Below are 21455 nucleotides of genomic sequence, written 5' to 3'. Positions count from 1 at the left end.
AGCGAAGGGAAAGTTCCCGGGCATGCAGTGGGTTAAGTCAAGGCAGGGCTGCGGGGAGGGGGCCGCACCTGTGGGCCAGTTTGTGTGGAGCTACCGGGCTAAGCGAATCAGAGCAGGCGGCCAAACAGGTGTTTGCTGCCGTCAGGGGCGAGGGGCGGGGCGGGGGGCCGGGCTTGCGAGTCGGCTGGCTGTTTGTGCAGCAGCAGCCGGCGGCGGCGGCGGCCTTCCGCGAGCTTCCCGGGGCCGCGCGATGTTTTGCAGGCGCCTCGGCGGAGATGGGGCTCGGGGAGCGGCGCTGCAAAGCTGGGCCGGCGGCAGCAGCAGGAAGAAAAGCCACGACGACGACGACTGCTGCTGCTGCTGCTTTAACTCGGCCGAGGGAGGGACGTCCCGATCGCCTTGAGAGCGCGCGGCTCCAGCGGGGCGGCGAGACAGAGTAGGCGGCGGCGGCCCCCGCGCGCAAGCCCAGGGCGGCTCGGCTCGCCTCCGCGCAGGGGCGCACGGAAGAGGCAGGAGAGGAGAAACGCGGCTCCCTCCCCGCTGCGGGCTCCGGGCTCCCTGCTCCGCTGGCTTTCGTAGCCTGGAGTGGCCCGGGGCCCGGCCATGTCCGCTTTCTGCTTGGGGCCCGTTTCAGCACCATCGGAACTGGACAGCGCCTGCCGCATGGAACTGCAAGGGCCGCCCCAGTCGACGTCGGAGGGGGGAGCCAAGGACAGCCGGAGCTCGCCCACAGCCGGGCCCGCCGCCGCCGCTTCCTCTTCCTCTTCCTCGGCCTTCGAGGTGGGCGGCTCGGAAGGAGAGCTGGAGCTGGAGGAAGAGCTGGCTCTGCTAGCCGCCGCCGGGGATGCTGCGCCCGGGGAGCCCGAGTCCATGGGCCCGGCGGAGGCGGCTCCGCAGCCGGAGCTGCTCTCCCTGATGAGGCAGAAGGAGAAGGATTTGCTGTTAGCCGCTCGGCTCGGGAAGGCGCTGCTGGAGCGCAACCAGGATATGAGCCGCCAGTACGAGAGGATGCACAAGGAGCTGACGGATAAGCTGGAGGTGAGGCGGCCCGGACGAAGAGGGCGAGGAGGGGAGGGGAAGGGGAAGCCGCCCCTCGCTGGGGCTGATTCTGGAAGGGAGAGAGCTGCGTGTCTGTGACTCAGGTGGCCTGTCCGGAGATTGGGGCCGCGGAGCTTCCTCCTACCCCATAACCCCAGATGTGCAAGCAGGGGACAGTTAATGTGAACTCGGGTTTGCCGAAGGCCTAGACCCAGAACCACTGTGGCAGGTTCCAAAACACATTTTTGTGTGTGTGTATGTGTGTGTTTTTGGGTCTACAGTCTAGGCCCTGGGTGTGAATATTCAACCAAAGGGCATCTGACCATGTGCAGAGAACATCTTTCGGGGATGGTGAAGAGTTTCTGAGCATGTGCAGAGAGCCTCTCCCATCAGCTAACTCCAGCCGCCCCCTTTCTTTCCCCAAGACCTTTGCATCTTGGATTGTGACATACACTTTCTAATTTATCATTGCTAATAATGGTTTATGACTTCAGGTTTGGGTCTCAGGGTCTCCTGTTTGTAGTGGGGGGGGGGGAAGTATTCTGCCCATGCTCAGGACTGCCATTTGTGGGGACCTAACCTCATTTGAGAGGACTGAATTCAGGGTACTGGCAAATAGATTGTGCTGCCAGGGCCTAGCAAGTCATGGTGGCTCTAGCTAAGGCCACAGAGAAGGTTTGAGCAGTGGAGCAGACCAAGAGCAGAACTTCTGTGTAATATCGAGCTAACCTGAAGTATCTGAAAGGTGCAGTCCTGAGAGGATAGGGGAAGGCCCTGTTTACTCCACGTTTGCCAGATGTCCCTTAATCTTTTCTAATGCTACAGAAGACATATTTAGTGCCAGCACTGGATGAAATACAGAAACTGCATGCACCCAACATAGAAATGTCCTTCGTCTGACCAGGCTCTAGCACTGGGAGCCCCATCAACATATTGCCCCTATTTGTGGTAAGCTCAGAGTCAGGGAAGCCCGAGGACCTCCAGGCCTCTCTGTCTGGCCCTTGGGACTCTCCTGTGCCACACCCACTGTCCCCAAGCCACAACTCTTTCTGGCCCTGTTTTGCACCCTCATGAGTGTTATTGTCTGTCTGGAATTTTCATAAAGAAAGAAATGTGTATTCTCCATTTCTAGGGCCTATGTACTGCCCAGTGTGGCTCACACTTATTTTAAAAGCACAGTAGCATATGAATGGTGGGGAAACAATTCGTTAAAATACAACCAAGTCTTCACCAATTTGGTGTCCCTCCAAATGTCCTGGACCACAGCTCCCATCATCCCCAGCCAGCATGGCCATGCTAGCTAGGGCCAATGGAAACATGTCCTTAAACTCTGGTAATGCCTCTTGCTTGTCTCGATGGAGTCTAGAGACGGAGGGGTGTGCAGAGAATCTAACCCACTGTACAAAGGTACATTTACATACATTGTTCCATCTGCTTTTGCCTCTGACCCCACCCATCAACAGCAGGCAACGCCCTGCAAGGGAGTGTGACCCTGGCACTGAAAAAAGATTCCCTAGCCCCTCTATAGGCCTTCTACTTTTACCTATTCAAAGGGAGTTGAGAAAGAATGGGATGGGGGAGAGAGACCAAGGATTGCCACCTAAGCAGTACAGATGAGAGCAGGTTGACTATCCTGCACATCAGGGAGTGTGTGGGGCTAACCTGTAACCCTCCAGAGGTGGCTGTGTTCCAGCTTCCATAATCCCTGGCCATTGATGATGCTAGCTAGGGCTGATGGGACTTGGCAACTGGAGAGACACAGGTTCCTCTTCCCTGTTTTAGATGTTCTTGGGCTGCAGGTTCCACCAGCCCCAGCCAGTGTGGGCAATTGTCAGGGATTGTTGGAACTTTAGTCCAACGACATTTGGAGGTCCACAGGTTCCTCACTTTTTCTGTACATGAGAGTTGGAGCGCCGTGTGGTCTTACCCTGGGTAGGCTCCACGTATAACGCCTTGGTCTTATCCTGTTAGTAGTTGGACTGTGTCATTTTTGTTTACACATACACACACACACACAAACAATTTTTGCAAGTAGGAGGATAAGTTTGGCAGGAAGCAACATGCTCATAGTTGCCCAGATGATCAGCAGCAGTTGTGCTGTGCTCCAAGGACGATGCTCTGTCCCACTTGCACTTTCCATGGTTTCATAACTTATTTTGAAGCCTTGATTCTCAGAGTGAGAAGGCCTCCCTAAACAAGCACAGGCAGTTGTCAGGGGAGGGATAAAATGCCACGGTAGGCTCCTCCTAGCCTAGTTCTGTGGGCATGCTGATTGGATGAGAAGACAACATGCTAGCCTATGCACTCTCCAATTAGTGTGCCCTGAATGACACTGGCATCCGACAGTGCTGAGGCTGGCAGATCTGGGGGAGAATGGGTGTAATATCCCTGTCACCACTCATCCTTTCTTGATGCCTTTTTTATTTTCTGTGGATTCCTTCCCTTTAGGGCAGGGGTGTGGTTCAAGTAACACTTCAAAAGTTGTCGGACTCCTGGTCCCACCAGGCTTAGCCAGTGCAGCCAATGATCAGGGATGATGAAACTGTAGGCTGTGTAAAGGTAAAGGTAAAGGGGCCCCTGACCATTAGGTCCAGTCGTGGCCGACTCTGGGGTTGCGGCGCTCATCTCACTTTATTGGCCGAGGGAGCCGGTGTACAGCTTCCAGGTCATGTGGCCAGCATAACTAAGCCACTTCTGGCGAACCAGAGCAGCACATGGAAACGCCGTTTACCTTCCCGCCGGAGCGGTACCTATTTATCTACTTGCACTTTGACGTCCTTTCGAACTGCTAGATTGGCAGGAGCTGGGACCGAGCAACGGGAGCTCACCCCGTCGCGGGGATTTGAACCGCCGACCTTCTGATCAGCAAGTCCTAGGCTCTGTGGTTTAACCCACAGCGCCACCCACATCCCACGTACCATAGCTGTCAATTTTTCCCTTTTCTTGCGAGGAATCCTATTCAGAATAAGGGAATTTCCCTTAAAAAAAGGGAAACGTTGACAGCTATTCTGTGTACACACTATATATCATTAAAGCACGTTCAAGCACATTCTTTCCTTCAACTAATTCTGGGCACCGTAGTTTGAAAAGAGTATAGGTTTATACCGGACCATTCACGTACCATTCTATTTTATTATATTCTCTGTGAAGCTTCCCCAATGTTACTGCATTCTGTCATCCAGAGGAGCACCCTTGCTCAATAGTGCAACAAAAGCAGGACAAAACAAAAGCAAAACAGAACACTTGCCCCAAGAGATCTGCAGGTGTAAACAATACTGAAGGCAGGATCATGTATAACTTCCCTGATATTGCCATGAGACCAAATGATAATGAATGCGCAGTAACAAGGATGTCTGGCTGGGTCCTTGATCTACCTTCTGTCCTTCCCACTAAGCATTTAGTTACTTAGTTAACAGAAGCCGCTGGAGCAGTGTACAGAATAAAACAGAAAACCCATTTCTAAAAGCAATAAAATCATTTCTAAAACCCTATCTTACCACTTCTAGAAAGCAACAAAACTGTTTTTGCAAATAGGCAATCAGTATTGTGTAAGTGACTGGGTCAGCCATCAAGGAAAGCCTAAAAAGATATTAATTAGGTAGCTAAACAACATGATGTGATGCACCTGTGCAATTCTGGCTGGTAATTGATTGCAGAGGGCTGGAGTTACAATCCTGAAATCCTAGTTTCTAGGGCAAGCTAAGCACACCCTCAGCAGTGCCTGTCTGAGAATTGCAGTTGCTGGGCAGGTATGTATTGGGTGAGGCGGTCCCTTAGGTAAGCTGGTTCCAATGCTAAAAGTAGAAACCTTGAAATGTTCCTTTTCATTTCATAAAATTGATACACCAGCTGACTGTTTAAAAAAACCCCTCAAAGTAGTTTACAAAGAGAAATGTTCCTGGTAGCATATTGGCAGCCAGTGCAGCACCCTCAAAGGTGTCATACGGTATTGAAGAAATGCCCCAGTCAACAACTTAGTTGCTGCATTCTATACCAGTTGTAGTTTCCAAGTTAAGCCCAAGGGACGCCCCACTTAGAGCACATTGCAAACAACTTTAATGCAGATACCTACTAGGCTGTTTTGAGCTTGATTTATATACTGTACTTAAAAACCTCCAAGGAAGGAGAGTCCACCACAGAGGTCAGCAAACATTTTCCACTGCCCCTCAGACCTTGTGGGGGGCCAGACTATATTTTGAAGGGAAAAAATGAATGAATTCCTATGCCCCACAAATAACCCAGAGATGCATTTTAAATAAAAGCACACATTCTACTTGTGTAAAAGCACCAGGTAGGCCCCACAAATAACCCAGAGATGCATTTTAAATAAAAGCACACATTCTACTCATGTAAAAACATGCAGATTCCTAGACCGTTCACGGGCCAGATTTAGAAGGCCGTTGGGCCGGATCCGACCCCAGGGCCTTAGTTTGCTGACCCATGGTTCACCATCTCTTGCAGAAGTCTGTTCCACTGTTGAATAGCTCTTACTGTCAGAAAATTCTTCCTGATGTTTAGTCAGAATCTACTTCATTGTAACTTGAATCCATTGGTTCGGCTCCTAGCCTCCAGAACAGGTAGAGGCAATTCAATACTACAGAGTTTACAGCAGCTGTCCTCGTGCCCTGCTGATATTTTTGACTACAACTTCCATCAGCCCCTGCTGGCCCTAGACTGTGAGGTGGGATGAGACCAGCCACCCTAGGGAGGGGGACAGCTGTGTATGCCACCTTGAGCTCGTTGAAGGGAAGGTGGGATATAAATAAAATAAATAAATATTCACCACATCATCAATTCTGCTTTCAAACTGCTTTTGACACTTAGACAGGGAGAGTGTTCTGTCTTCAGTCTATAATTTCTATGAAAAAAAGCACAAAATGACCATTTTCCTGAAATTCCATCTATTAGCCCTAGTATGGTGCTGTATTCTCCCCCACCCTCTTTCTATATAAAATGACCTTAATTCTTTCATGCCTGGAAATGACTGCACTAAATCCTCCAAATGAGCTTTTCATGACCTCCAGCATTAATGCTTTAGGAAACACAAGGAAACCACTGAGAGACCCTTTATGTATCTAGGAGTGATGGAGCGTTCTATAGATTGCTTCTAGTATGAACTGCTTTGCATACATCTAGCACCGACCTTTTTCTTAAAGGCCAACGAAGAACATAGAAAGCTGCCTTGCCTTGAGTCTGACCCATGTTCCACCTTCCTGAGTATTGTTGACACTGACTGGCAGCAGTTCTCTAGAGTTTCAGACAGAAGCATTTGGAGAGCTGCTGCCACCAGCCAGTGTCAATAGTACTCAGCAAGTGTGGGATGTGAAACACAAGAGCAGTCAAGTACAACATTCCTAGAGTGAACATGTTTACACATGGGGAGGAATGTTTGTCCAGCCACCAGGTAAACTTCCTGTTTCCTTCTGGGCTGGGACAGACTTCCTCTGCATGTGACTAGAGGTGGGTATGGCCTCACCTGTGCAGGTAACAACAAAAGCACAGGGCAGGGCAGCCATCTCTCTCTCTCTATGACTATTTTCGTCGAAGAAGCAACATCTGCTTAGCCAAAGATGCTCTCTTGGCAAGGACAGTCTCCTTATGAGATAGTTTCCAGGTGTATGTTACTTTTCTAAGCTGAGTCTGCCTTCTGGGATCTGATTGTGAACAGAATGTGAGTGAGTAAACTTTTTTAATACTTTTATAGAAGACTGTGTCGTGTCTTATCTTTTATGAGGGAATAAGGGGAAAATACCAGAGCAGTTATTATAGAGGCTTTAGCAAGCCTGAGCAAACGCATCCGCTGTGAGTTTAAAAGGGGGAATGTTACTCTGCTAAATTGTGAACTTGTTAACACTAGCTGGAAAGGCTATAACCAAACAATATATCCTCTCCTACATCCCTGAACAGCAAGATGGATCAGGAGTTCAGCTCAGTATAAAGCAGCTTCCTATGTTCCTTATGGATTTCACACAGGGAATGTTCCCAGCCCTACCTGGAGCAATTGGTCCATCTGGCTCAGTATTTTCTACCCTGACTGGCAGTACCTTTCCAGGATTTGGGGCAGCGGTCACTCCAGCCCTGAGACATTCTGCATGCAAAGCAGGTGTTCTACCACTAAGCTACAGCTGTTCCCCACTGGGCACCATCTTCTGCTTCCCCATATTTCAAGTTTTTCTCATCTTCCACAAATATGTAGGCCACACTGGTCTCTGGCCCATCATGAGTTTATTTCTGTGACAATATGTAGTCATTGAGCTCTCAGTCGTCTCTCATGCAACTGCACTAGATGCAACAGCTTCAATCCTGTATGCACTCACAGACTTTCTTGGGAGTAAGGCCCATTGAACCCTGCGGGCTTTTTTTCTAAAGGCACGCAGCATGGCAATGTGAGAGGTGGAGCCTGAATCTAGAATCCCTTTGTTCAACTCTTGCCTCGGCTATAAACTCACTTGTGACCTGAGATATGAACTCACTCAGTCCCTCTGCAGTAAAAAAAACCCAAACTAATGCTAAATAGTTTTTATATTGCGTTTCAATGCTGTAACCTGCCCTGGAACCTTAGGGTGAAGGGTGGGTAAATAATAATAATAATAATAATAATAATAATAATAATAATAATATAATATTGCAAGTGGCCTGATGCCCTCCAGATATTTTGATTACAACTCCCAGGCAGCATGGTCATGCTAAAATCGTGTGCCTGAAGCACTTTGGACAATCAGAATTATATAAATGCTATGCATTTTTTATCCTTGAATCTACTTGGAGATGAGGCGCTAAAAATGTAATAAGGTTGCTTTAAAAGCTTACTGTGTGGTAGATGCATTCAGAAGGTCCCAGGTGTGATCCCCTGCCTCTCCAGGAAAGGCTGGGACAAATCACTATCTGAAACTCTAGAGTGTGACTGCCAGTCAGTGTGGACCACACTGAGCTAGATTGACCAATGAGTCTGACTTGGTATAAATCAACTTCCTTTGTTCATCAGGAGGAATTTGAAGGAAGGAGAGATGCTATCGTACAGGTGTTGTAGGGAATGGTTTTAGGCAGAGGTGAAAGCAAGGGAGGAATGGCAGTTAAGGATAAGGATATCAGTGACTGCTAGCCATGGTGGCTATGCTCTGCCTGCTGGCCTGATCCAGCAGGCTATTCTTATGTTTTTATGTAAGAGAACAAGGAACTTTGGGTGTTGTCCCAGATTATCTGTTTATTGAGCATTCATCTTGATAAAAGAATGAAAGACAATCCTAATGATAATTTTTGTTACTATATATCTTATATGGCTGCTTCTGTGTGTGTGTGTGTGTGTGTGTGTGTGTGTGTGTGTGTGTATGATTGTATATGGATGTTTTTAGATGGTCTGTACCTGTAATGCATAATAAAGGTTTGACGAAAGAAAGATTCATCTTGATTTGTTTTCAGAGAGACTGGACAACGGTGGCTATTTAATGAGCATTCATTCTGATTTGTTTGCAGGGAGGTTAGATGACATTGCATCAAAGCAGGTGTTATTCCATACTTTTCACAGCATTGTCCCAATGCTTTCCTTAGCTCAGAAAGTCTTGTCTTTTGCAAGAAGCAGGTATGCTGCAAAAGGCCTCCTAATTAGCCATAATTGTGTGACCTGAATTTGCTGGTATGTGATTGAATCCCACCGACAATACTGACGCTGTATAAAGCTGCTCCATTTTCCCTTTTAAGTTAACCCTTTGTTCCGGACCATGAGGAAAGAGATGTTTACTTTTAGGAGAAGGGTCAAAGCACAGTGGTGGGGCAACTGCTTTGCATGCAGAATATCCCAGGTTCAATTGTTGGCGTCTGCAGGTAGGGCTGGGAACACCCCCTGCCTGAAATCCATGAGAAGCATAGAAAGCTGCATTACACTGGGCTGAACCCTTGATCTATCTACCACAGAACTGTTTTTTTTAAATGTATTTTTATTAAATAAATGATTTACAAAAGTATGTGCCATGTTTCTCTTATTCCCCCCCCCCCCCATGTAACATTTTTTACAAATCGGTTTCATTTGTTGAGACATTAGGAAGCAAAGGGGGAAAGAGGTGGAGGGGGGGGAAGATGGTGGGGGTGGGGTGGGGTGGCGATGTTTCTATTTTACTTAATATATGTGGGGTTTGGTGTCAGCGTTGCTTGTGCAGGTTCTCTGCTGTTCACTTGTGTTCCTTTGGTGGTGAGAGAGGTTGGGGTTAGCCTAGGGCAGGGGTAGGCAAACCAAGGCCCGGGGGCCGGATCCGGCCCAATCGCCTTCTAAATCTGGCCTGCGGATGGTCCAGGAATCAGCGTGTTTTTACATGAGTAGAATGTGTGCTTTTATTTAAAATGCATCTCTGGGTTATTTGTGGGGCCTGCCTGGTGTTTTTACCTGAGTAGAATGTGTGCTTTTATTTAAAATGCATCTCTGGGTTATTTGTGGGGCCTGCTTGGTGTTTTTACCTGAGTAGAATGTGTGCTTTTATTTAAAATGCATCTCTGGGTTATGTGTGGAGCCTGCCTGGTGTTTTTACATGAGCAGAACGTGTACTTTTATTTAAAATGCATCTCTGGGTTATTTGTGGGGAATAGAAATCGGTTCATTTTTTTTCTTCACAATATAGTCCGGCCCCCCACAAGGTCTGAAGGACAGTGGACCGGCTCCCTGCTGAAAAAGTTTGCTGACCCCTGGCCTAGGGTGTGGTTGTTCATTTGTACCACAGAACTGTTGACACTGACTGGCAGCAGCTCTCCAAAGGCTTAGACAGGTTTCCGTCTGAAACTCTGAGAGCTGCTGCCAGTCAGTGTCAACAGCATTCAGCAAGATAGATCTTTTTGTGGGGATATTCAGCAAATTGTCGTTGATGCAATAATAGTGGATTAGTGGTAGATTTACACTACAGTTTCTGCACATAATTCCTCTTTATTAATTTTTCTGTGATGCTGTGTGCTATAATGCAGCAAAGTAGGACACACACACCAGGACATTAGTGGTATAAAAACTTACAGGATATCACACTGGTGGCTGACGCCCATGGGACCGGTAGGGTGGAATTGAGCACATGGTATTACAATAATGATGTCAGCACAAGCATGTCATTCCTGATAGAATTCTCTCTCCTCGTCTCCCTCTGCACTCCTCAAATCCCCTTGGTGACTGGGAGCGGACGCCGAGACCACATAACACCCATCTTGAAAGACCTACATTGGCTCCCAGTACGTTTCCCAGCACAATTCAAAGTGTTGGTGCTGACCTTTAAAGCCCTAAACGGCCTCGGTCCAGTATATCTGAAGGAGCACCTTCACCCCCATTGTTCTACCTGGACACTGAGGCCCAGCGCCGAGGGCCTTCTGGCGGTTCCCTCACTGCGAGAAGCCAAGTTACAGGGAATCAGGCAGAGGGCCTTCTCGGTAGTGGCACCCGCCCTGTGAAACACCCTCCCACCAGATGTCAAAGAGAACAACAGCTACCAGACTTTTAGAAGACATCTGAAGGCAGCCCTGTTTAGAGAAGCTTTTAATGTTTGATGTATTACGGTATTTTAATATTTTGTTGGAAGCCACCCAGAGTGGCTGGGGAAGCCCAGCCAGATGGGCAGGGTATAAATAATAAATTGTTATTATTATTAGTAGTAGTATTATTATTAATTCCCTGGAGCCAATTTGGGGGAGCACAGGGGAGAAGAAGTTATAAAGCTCTGTTGTGCTAGTGGGTATCCTTGCACAGACTTCCACAAGTATAATATTTAGCCGAATCCGGCCTGTAATTCTAGATTTGTCCCCATTTTTCTCATTGTTGAGTCCTACAAAGGCAACACGAAGACTAAAGAGAAGGACGCTGACAGGCAGTGCCACTCCGTGGGCTGAATGTGAGTAGGAAGGCAGGGAGATCGGGGCTGGTTGAGGGCAGACTAAGGTTGGTGGGGCAGTACCCCATTTGCCAAAATGAATCAGTCTGCTAGACCATCCAATTCGGCATATTCTGTCAGCTTTTGGATCCGTGGTCTATCAGAAAAAATAAAGAATAAATCAAAACAGGATTTTTTTTCAAAATGGGAGGTTTTCAAAGAGTATCTGAAAAATAAATATAGTAGTTTAAATTCTGTTGCAGCACTTAAGGAACTTCAGCAATAGTCGCAAGGTAGGTATAAGAAATTAGATATATTAAGAAAAAGTGTGTATTGGCAATAAGTAATATGAAATTGAAATATGGAATAGATGGGAGGTTGGGTCTTTAGTGTTAAGACCAATATATGTTTTATTGTTTGCTAAGAAAATTATGTGTCTATGGTTATACATGTGTGTAATTTGGTATTTGTGTTTTTTCTTTTTTCTTGCTGTATCAATAAAAATCTTTTAAAAATAAAATAAAAAAATGAATCAGTCTGCACTGGGTTTATCAGAGGGAATTTATCGGACATGCACTGATTGGAAATGAAGCTGTATGTCTGCCCCAAAACCTTTGCAGGCCCAAAGAGTATTAAAAAGCAGGATCCCACCTCACTGCCACAAAACCACAATGAGTACAAATAATCATGAATGCACAATAACAAAAATAATAACTTTAGGTGCAAACCAAAGTTCTGGAATGCAGTTGAATTGCTGCTGGAAGATGCTTACAATCTCGAGATGCCTCGAAGAGGATTCAGATAACTACCGTATTTTTTGCTCTATAAGACTCACTTTTTCCCTCCTAAAAAGTAAGGGGAAATGTGTGTGCGTTTTATGGAGCGAATGCACGCTGTGCAGCTATCCCAGAAGCCAGAACAGCAAAAGGGATTGCTGCTTTCACTGCGCAGCGATCCCTCTTGCTGTTCTGGCTTCTGAGATTCAGAATATTTTTTTTCTTGTTTTCCTCCTCCAAAAACTAGTGGTCTGGTGTGTCTTATAGAGAGAAAAATACGGTAGTTTTTCTGGCTTCCTTACGTGGGACTGAGAAAGGGCACCATCTAGTACTTGACCCCCAGAGAAGCAAAATGTCTTTGGACAGCCCTGGCTGGAATTGATATGACTTAAGTCGTGCATTTTTAAATTTAAAAAATGTGCATGGCAGCAGGAAAGCGCGAAGGGTTGGAACAGTGACATTTTGACCCTTTCCCCCTCCCTCTCCCCTGTTACACAGCACTTGGAACAAGAGAAGCATGAACTAAGGCGACGGTTTGAGAACAAAGAAGGAGAGTGGGAAGGACGAGTGTCGGAGCTGGAAAGCGATGTGAAGCAACTCCAGGATGAGCTGGAGAAGCAACAGGTTCACCTCCGAGAAGCTGACCGAGAGAAAACGAGGGCAGTCCAGGAACTCTCTGAACAGAACCAAAGACTCTTAGATCAGCTCAGCAGGGTGAGTGAGACTCATGCGGTTGTCAGAACTGCTCAAACAGCTCGGTATTTCTTTTGAAGTCCATGCTCCTTCACCTGACGTTGCTTCTCTTTCTCTTTGGTTCTGATGTGTGTAAGTGGAGTTTAGTGATTTGGAGCTGTTTTCAGCGTGGGGGCCCACATTACTTTGCAAGCAGGATTTTGGGGACCACACGGTGGTGGGTGGGACTAGAGGGGAAAGTGGACAGGGCAACAGATGTTACTCTTTGTAGGCAAGGCTGCATTCCAGCCACACAAAAATCAGAGTGATGTAGGACAGAGCAAAGTATAAATTGATGCATGTTGAGACAAAAAAAATCTTAATTTCATATATACATTAATGGGGTCTGATTCATGTGACGCACCAGGAAAAAGGCCTTGGCTGGGATTATAGTAGATAGCTCAATTAAGATGTGTGCAGCAGCTGCGAAAAGGGCAAATTCCACGCTAATGATCATTAGGAAAGGAAGATAAAATTGCTGATATCATCCCTGTTAAAAGTGCTGTTATACACAACTGTTGTGTACAGTTCTGATCACATCACCTCACAAAGGATATTGTAGATACAGGTAGGTAGCCATGTTGGTCTGCCATAGTCAAAACAAAACAAAAAATTCTTCCAGTAGCACCTTAGAGACCAACTAAGTTTGTTATTGGTATGAGCTTTCGTGTGCATGCCCACTTCTTCAGATACACTGAAACAGAAGTCACCAGACCCTTATATATAGGGAGAGGGTGGGGAGGGGTATTACTCAGAAGGGTGGTGGGAATGGGCGATTGGCTGATCAGCAAATCTGAACAATCAGTACAGTGGTACCTCGTGTTAAGTACTTAATTCGTTCTGGAGGTCCTTTCTTAACCTGAAACTGTTCTTAACCTGAAGCGCCACTTTAGCTAATGGGGCCTCCTGCTGCCGCTGCGCCACCAGAGCACGATTTCTGTTCTCATCCTGAAGCAAAGTTCTTAACCCGAGGTACTATTTCTGGGTTAGCGGAGTCTGTAACCTGAAATGTATGTAACCTGAAGCGTATGTAACCCGAGGTACCACTGTATCTGAAGAAGTGTGCATGCACACGAAAGCTCATACTAATAACAAACTTCATTGGTCCCTAAGGTGCTACTAGAAGGAATTTTTTTTTATTAGGATATTGCAGAGTTGGAAAAGATTAAGAAAAGGGTTTAGAGAAAAGATGAGTGAAAAGTGAGATGCTCGAAGTTTATAAAATTTTGAATGTCATGGAAAAAGTGGATAGAGAAAAGCTTTTCTCCATCTCTCTGAACAGTAGAACTCGTGGACATCCAATAATGCTGTTGGAAGTTTAAAAAAGGACTTTTCACATAACATAAACTGCAGAACTCGCTCCCAAAGGAGGCTTTGATGGCCACCAACTTGGATGGCTTTAAAAGAGGGTTAGACAAATTCATGGAGTATAAGGTTGTCAACGGTTGCTAGCCATCATGGCTATGCTCTGCCTCCACAATCAAAATACCAGAGGAGGCTAGAATGCTGTGGAGCTTGAGTCCTGATTGCGAATTTCCTTTCAGGCATCTGCTTGGCCAGGATGCTGGACTAGATGGGCCATTGGCCTGATCCAGCAGGCTCTTCTTCCATGCAGAGGGTTGCATCCAATGTTAATCCTACTCTGAGTAGGCCATTAAGATGAATGTACCTAAATTAGTCATGTCTGATCATTTCAGTGGGACTACTCTGAGTAGGACTCACATTGACTACAACCTAGAGCAGCCTTTCTCAACCTGTGGGTCCCCAGATGTTGTTGAACTACAACTCCCATCACCCCTAGCTAGCAAGACCAGAGCTCAGGGATGATGGGAGTTGTAGTCCAACATCTGGGGACCCACAGGTTGAGGAACACTGACCTAGAGGTTCCTGCATACACACTTCTCCATCCCAGGCGAGCAAGAGGAATTTTCTCAGTTCAAGGAGACAGTGCTCAGGGAGAGCATGGTGCAAGCCTGGGGATGGGTATTTGGAGAAACTAGCCTGCTGTATAAAGGTAAAATTTGCATTTTTTGCTCTGCCCATGTTTGCCTCTGGTCCCCGCTCTCCACAGCACGGGGCTCCTGGAAGGTTGCCCAGACAGGTATGCAGCCCTCAGGCTGAAAAAGGTTTCACACCCTGCTCTAAAAGTATTTGAGCATACAGTGGTACCCCGCAAGACGAACGCCTCGCGAGACGAAAAACTCGCAAAACGAAAGGTTTTTTCGTTTTCGAGTTGCCTCGCAAGACGAATTTCCCTATGGGCTTGCTTCGCAAAACGAAGCTTGCCCAGGGGACAGCGGGTCTTCTCTTTTGAAGCAAGGGGCGGCGGGGAGAAGCGATCTTCTCCCCGCAGCCCCAGGTCCGGGGACAGCGGGAAGCGCTTCCCGCTGCCCCCGGACCTCTTTTGAAGCAAGGGGCTGCGGGGAGATCGCTTCTCCCCACCGCCCCTTGCTTCAAAAGAGGTCCGGGGGCAGCGGGAAGCGCAGCGCTTCTTCCCCGCTGCCCCCGGACCTCTTTTGAAGCAAGGGGCTGCGGGGAGATCGCTTCTCCCGGTGCTCCGAAGCGGGGCGGGGGGGCGGGAACACCTGCCCCAGCCGCCCCACTTCGGAACGCTGCTCCGAAGCGGGGCGGGGGGCGGGAACACCTTCTGAAGGCGGGCGGGGGGCGAAAGTCTTTGTCCCCCCTGCCCGCCTTCCCAGGGGCTTTTAAATCGCCCCGGACAGCGGAGAAGTCCTCCGCTGTCCCGGGGCGATTTTAAAATGCCGCCCGCCAGCATTTTAAGATCGCCCGGACAGCGGAGAAGTCCTCCGCTGTCCCGGGGTTTTTAAAAATGCTGGGGGTGGGAAGAAAAGCCCTTGTCCCCCCCCCCCCAGCCTTCAGAAGAGGTCCGGGTACAGACTGTCCCCAGACCTGGTCTGAAGGCGGTTTCCCTAGGAACGCATTAATTGATTTTCAATGCATTCCTATGGGAAACCGTGCATTGCAAGACGAAAAACTCGCAAGACGAAGAGACTTGCGGAACGAATTAATTTCGTCTTGCGAGGCACCACTGTATCTTTTCCTTTTCAAAAAGGCTGTGGCTTGGGGCAAAATTAGGCTTTATTTCACCCTGGTCAAAGACCCAGTTTGGCGCGCGCACACACACACACCCTACTGCACACACACACTTGCATACACACACACACACAGAGGCTGGGAGCCTCAATAGCACCCCTCTGGAGGCTTCACCTGGGGCAAAAAACCTGGCTATCTCCCCACCCCCACCCCGTAGCTACGGCTCTGTCAAAGACCTAAATGTCTTGGGACCCAAATACCTGAAGAAAACCTCATCCTTTCCCAACCTTCCTATGTCTATTTCACTTTTTCTCTGTTTCTCGTTTTTCCAGTCTTGTGTTCAACTCTCCGCTTTTGGCATCAGTTCATGATTTTTATTATTTAAAATAAAAATATTTTAAAATATTCATCAGTATTTCAGTCAAATTTCTGACATTCACATGTTTGTGTGCAGTTTTGCCTAACGTACATTTTTGTAAGTGAAAATTCGCCAGCATTTTAGTGCAAATTTTCCCCAATTGACACGTTTTTGTACGCCATTTCCCCTGTTATATCCACCATTCTGCAAGCTGGTTTTTGCATATTATTTCCACATATAATATATGCATTTTAGGCACTCTTCCCCCCTAATAGTTGCATTTGGGGTCATGCTATTTTGTTGGAGAGCTGAATCACAATTTTTGAAGAAGGGCAAATATCAAAGGTTAGCTGTGTTTCAGAAGCTGCTCATTAGGTAGGTTCACATTAAAAGCCTACCAAATTTATCCTCCATTCCTAATTGCAGCCCTTCTCTGTGTGCATTTATACTTTTGCTATGTCTGTTTTGCAAATGAACAATGAGACCTGAGAAGGATCTCATTATTCAGCAATGTGTTCTTGAAGTTAACACATACTGGAAAGGTTGCCTGAAAATGTCTTCTTGGAAAGGATTGCGGCTCAGTGCTGGAACATCTGTTTTGTATTCATAAGGTTGCAGGTTCAACCGCTAACATCAGGCAGGGCTGGGAGAGAGACCCCCTATCTGAAGCCCTGAAGAGCTACTGCCAGTCAATGTAGACCAGGGGTAGTCAACCTTTTTATACCTACTGCCCACTAATGCATCTTTCTTGATGGTAAAATTTCCTTACTGCCCACCAGTACTTGATGGAAGGAGGATTCAGCTTGTGCCGTAGAACCCCCTACCGCCCACCTAGAATCCTGAAACACCCGCTAGTGGGCAGTAGGGACCAGGTTGAGAACCCCTGGTGTAGACCATGGGTAGGCAAACTAAGGCCCGGGGGCCGGATTTGGCCCAATCACCTTCTAAATCCGGCCCACGGACAGTCTGGGAATTGGCGCGTTTTTACATGAGTAGAATTTGTCCTTTTATTTAAAATGCATCTTTGGTTATTTGTGGGGCATAGGAGTTGGTTCTTTTTCCCCCTTCAAAATATTGTCCGGCCCCCCCACAAGGTCTGAGGGACAGACCTTGCTGAAAAAGTTTGCTGACCTCTGACAATACTGAGCTAGATGGACCAATGTTCTGACTCAGTATAGTGAAGAACCATGTACAGCAGGCATGTACAACCATTAGGTTGTGATCTACCAGTAGATCCCCAGCTGATCCTGGTAGATCACGGGACCCTTATCGATCGTGGGATTAAATAAAGTTTACCTAAAGTTAACAAATAAAAGCTGAAGAATTCTGGCCAATCCTCCACAAAAAAAGCTGAAGAGCTCTGGGCAATCCTCCACAAAAAAAGCTGAAGAACTCTGGCCAATCCTCCACAAATAAAAGCTGAAGAACTCTGGCCAATCCTCTACATAAAAAGCTGAAGAACTCTGGGCAATCCACCCACCTCATGCATGCTCCTCCTCCATCCAATGACAATGGATAGATCACTGCCAGTTTTTTTTATACGGGGAGTAGATCACAGTCTCTGTGGAGTTGGACGTGCCTGATGTACAGCATCTGTTTTGCATGTACAGTGGTACCTCGGGTTACATATGCTTCAGGTTACATACTCTTCAGGTTACAGACTCCGCTAACCCAGAAATAGTGCTTCAGGTTAAGAACTTTGCTTCAGGATGAGAAAAGAAATTGTGCTCTGTCGGTGCGGCAGCAGCAGGAGGCCCCATTAGCTAAAGTGGTGCTTCAGGTTAAGAACAGTTTCAGGTTAAGAACGGACCTCCGGAACGAATTAAGTACTTAACCTGAGGTACCACTGTAGACGGTTCCACATTCAATTCCCAACATCTCCACGTATTGCTGGGGTAGGCTCCTTATCTTAAACCTTGGAGAGCTGCTGCCAGACAGTGTAGACAATATTGAGCTAAATGGACCACTGATGTGACTCGGTATAAGGCAGTTTCCAATGTTTGGCTCTTGCTGCTTCGGAAGGCATAGGTCCCCTTCCTTCAGCTCCCGTATCCCTCCTGTCCCCAGAAGCCGGGGATGACGTGTGCATTTCCCCTCATCATTCTTGTACCAGAACAGTCAGCGCTGCAGATTGCACAGCAATGTGCCTCGCCCCTCCTTTGCCTCAGGACGATCAATCTCAGCCTGGATGGCTTATTTGCAATTTCCAGAGCGGCTCAGGAGCTCTTGTCGCTGGTTGCTAGGCGACTGTATATCACAGTGTCCCAGTCGGCTGGTGTTGCCACGGAAACAAGGATGGTAGTTCCTGGATTTTCCCCCCTGCAATTCTGTTACCGTGAGGCTGCAGATACCGTGGGAGACACGGCAGTGACGTCTGCGAGTGGCCACTGGGGGCTCAGCGAATGTCCTTTTAAAAAGAAATAGCTGTTGAGCAGTAGGGATGTTACAGGGAACGGTCCTTTTTTACCCTATATTTTTATTATTTTGGAGCAAAACAAAAAAGCAAATTCAACTGTTTGAGCATATATCATTTTGTGATGTTTTTCAGAAGTGAGGTGTCCATATAGTCACAGGGTCACCTGTTTTTGTTGGAGGGGGCTATTCTGCAACAAGTCATTGAAGCAATAATAGTGCTTTAATGGCGGGCTTATCCTGGATTGTCTACACATCACTCTGCTTTATTAGATGATCTATTATTATTTATTTAAAGTATTTATATCCCACCTGTCCCAAAACCTGGGATTCAAGGTAGCTTCCAATATTTAAAAAACATCATAATAAAATACAGATTAATAAAACAATCCCACAACCAGACCCTGAGCACAACAGCCCTCTCCCACATTGTGATTCCCAGCAACTGCCTCTGAGAGTGGAGAGAGAGGCAGAAAGAAGCCATCATGGCTAGAAGCCATTGATATCCTCCATGAATTTGTCTAATCTTTTAAAGCCAGCCCAGTTGTTGGCCATCACTATCTCATGAGGGAGTGAACTGCACTACCTCATGAGGGAGTGTGCTGTGGGAAGAAGTACCGTATTTTTTGCTCTATAAGACTCACGTTTTCCCTCCTAAAAAGTAAGGGGAAATGTGTGTGCGTCTTACGGAGCGAATGCAGGCTGCGCAGCTATCCCAGGAGCCAGAACAGCAAGAGGGATTGCTGCTTTCACTGTGCTTTCACTCTTGCTGTTCTGGCTTCTGAGGTTCAGAATATTTTTTTTCTTGTTTTCCTCCTCCAAAAACTAGGTGCGTCTTGTGGTCTGGTGCATCCTATAGAGCGAAAAATACGGTACTTTCTGTTGTCCGTCTTGTATCTCCTAACATTCAGCTTCATCAGATGACTAATGAGTTCTAGCATTTTCTCCACAATGCATAATTTTATGCACACATTCCACCATCGCTCACCTTTTCTTTTAGACAACTTTACACAAACATACAGATGATTGGCTATTTAAATAATTTCCCATTATCAAGCACAGGAATGATACCTTAGATGAAATGGACAATTTGGGAGGTACTGGCAGGTTTGGGGGTGGTCCAGATGTTTGCATAAGTATAAAACATGCAGCAATCTTTCATTACAGGACCTAGTTGTGATTCTTGAATGTGGCTGCCCTTCTTGGGGTCTACCTCATTGATAACATTACTTTAAAAAAAACCCCACTACAACTGTGATCCTTAGCGTGCCCTTTGGATAAAAATAAACATTGAAACCATTCTCTCCATGGATTCTCTGGCAGCCATGAAACAACAGGGCTGCTTCCGAAAGCCTTCTTGTAAACTCAATACCTGGTGTTTTTGGTTTGAGTATACAGTCATACCTTAGGTTACAGACGCTTCAGGTTGCATTTCTTTGGGTTATGTACCACCGAAACCCGGAAGTACCGGAATGGGTTACTTCAGGGTTTCGGTGGTCGCACATGCGCAGAAGTGCTAAATCACGCTTTGCACATGCACAGAAGCACCAAATCACAACCCGCATGTGCGCAGACGTGCCGCTGCAGGTTGCGGATGCTGTGGGTTGCAAAAGTGCATCCTGCACGGATCACGTTTGCAACCCCAGCGTCCACTGTATATTCCACTATCTTCCACATGCTTGGCAATCCACAAAAGGCTGTTCAACGAACAGCTTATGCTGCAAGTAATCCTGTTTTAAAATAGCTTTAGCACACAGTTGGGGGTTATTATGGAAAAGTGAGGCTATGTCCCCCAGTGGAATTGGTTCAATTGTTTTGCTTTTCATTCCCAAGCAACAAGGTGGTTGGGCTGGCTTGTGGCCTGGTTGCCATGAGTGGCACACTGTGTAGCCATGGAGGTTGGTCCACTGGGAATAATAATAATAATAATAATAATAATAATAATAATAATAATTATTATTTATACCCCACCCTCCCCAGCCAAGGCTGGGCTCAGGGCGGCTAACAAGCAATAATAAAAACAAGTTGAATGAATACAATTTAAAAACAAGATTAAAATACAACATTAAAATATTGAAACATTAAAATATTAAAATGCAGCCTCATCACAGGAGGAGAAAGGAAAAAGAAAGGGGGGGGGGAATCAAATTGACTCCAAGCCAAAGGCCAGGCGGAACAACTCTGTCTTACAGGCTCTGCAGAAAGAAATCAGATCCTGCAGGGCCCTGGTCTCATGAGGCAGAGCGTTCCACCGGACCGGAGCCAGAGTTGAAAAGGCCCTGGCTCTGGTTGAAGCTAATGTAACTTCCTTAGGGCCCAGGACCTCTAGGGTGTTGCTATTTATGGACCTTAAGGTCCTCCGTGGGGCATACCGGGAGAGGAGGTCCTGTAGGTACGAGGGTCCTAGGTCGTGAAGGGCTTTAAAAGTCAAAAGCAGCACCTTAAATCTGACCCTGTACTCCACCGGGAGCCAGTGCTGCTGGAAAAGCACTGGGTGAATATGCTCCCATGGCAAAGACCCCGTGAGGAGCCTCGCTGCAGCATTCTGCACCCGCTGGAGTTTCAGAGACAGCTTCTAGGGCAGCCCCGCGTAGAGTGAATAACAGTAGTCAAGCCTGGAGGTGACCGTCACATGGATCACTGTGGCCAGGTTGGGGTGGGAAAGGCACTGCCCCACCAAGCTCAGTCTACCTACAGTCAGCTCCCACTTGCCTACCTTTTTGCTTACAATCAGGCCAGGGTTTAGCCTTGGCCATCAACTTCCTTTTCCATAGTCTCTGCATTTCCTCTATGGAACTCAGCAGAGTGGAGACAAGAATGCATTGGCTCTGTCTGTCATTGTCTCTGGTCCCACCTACTGCCAGCCTTCCAACCTTCCATTCTACCAGTCCCACTGGGCACCCCATTATGTGGGGGGAACTACTTTGAACACTTTATGGGGGCCTCCAGCATTATCACTCATGGGTCTGGCTGTGGCACAGGCCAATATCACACAAGAGTTGCTCAATGCTGCTGTGCAGGTGTTGCGGTGCAACTGCAAAGCCTACATTGGCTTGAGTGGGTTATCACAGTGCCTTCTGCTTTCCTAACAATCCCAGAAGTGGCAAATTAAAATATTGCCTGAGAAGCTGAAGTGTACTGTTCCTGTCTTGTGGGGAAATTGCATTTATTTATTTATCATCTCACTTTCCCGATAAAATGTTCCACGGCAGCTCACCCCGCACTCTTAAATTGCAACAAAAAGCAAATCAA

The 21455-nt window shown here is 47.1% G+C and overlaps 1 protein-coding gene across 6 annotated transcripts in view; it reads left to right on the top strand.

Moving 5' to 3' along the window:
- BICDL1 (BICD family like cargo adaptor 1) overlaps positions 1-21455 on the top strand; it is an 81061-nt gene that overhangs the window by 11381 nt on the left and 48225 nt on the right. The window contains exons 1-2 of one of the 6 annotated variants that reach the window (XR_013980590.1): positions 157-1038; positions 12146-12361. Coding sequence is in view for 5 of the 6 variants with exons in the window: in XM_080986298.1 (XP_080842424.1) it covers positions 604-1038; positions 12146-12361 (651 nt within the window). In the remaining variant the exon portion in view is untranslated. Of the gene's footprint in view, positions 1-156; positions 1039-12145; positions 12362-21455 lie in introns of those variants that run through there. The other 5 variants (XM_080986298.1, XM_080986299.1, XM_080986300.1 and 2 more) reach the window with 5 other exon arrangements.

This window comes from Podarcis pityusensis, assembly GCF_964106645.2.
Source record: "Podarcis pityusensis genome assembly, chromosome: 16".
Taxonomy (NCBI): domain Eukaryota; kingdom Metazoa; phylum Chordata; class Lepidosauria; order Squamata; family Lacertidae; genus Podarcis; species Podarcis pityusensis.
The sequence above is the reverse complement of the archived record's forward strand: the minus strand, read 5'-3'. Positions and strand labels throughout refer to the sequence as shown.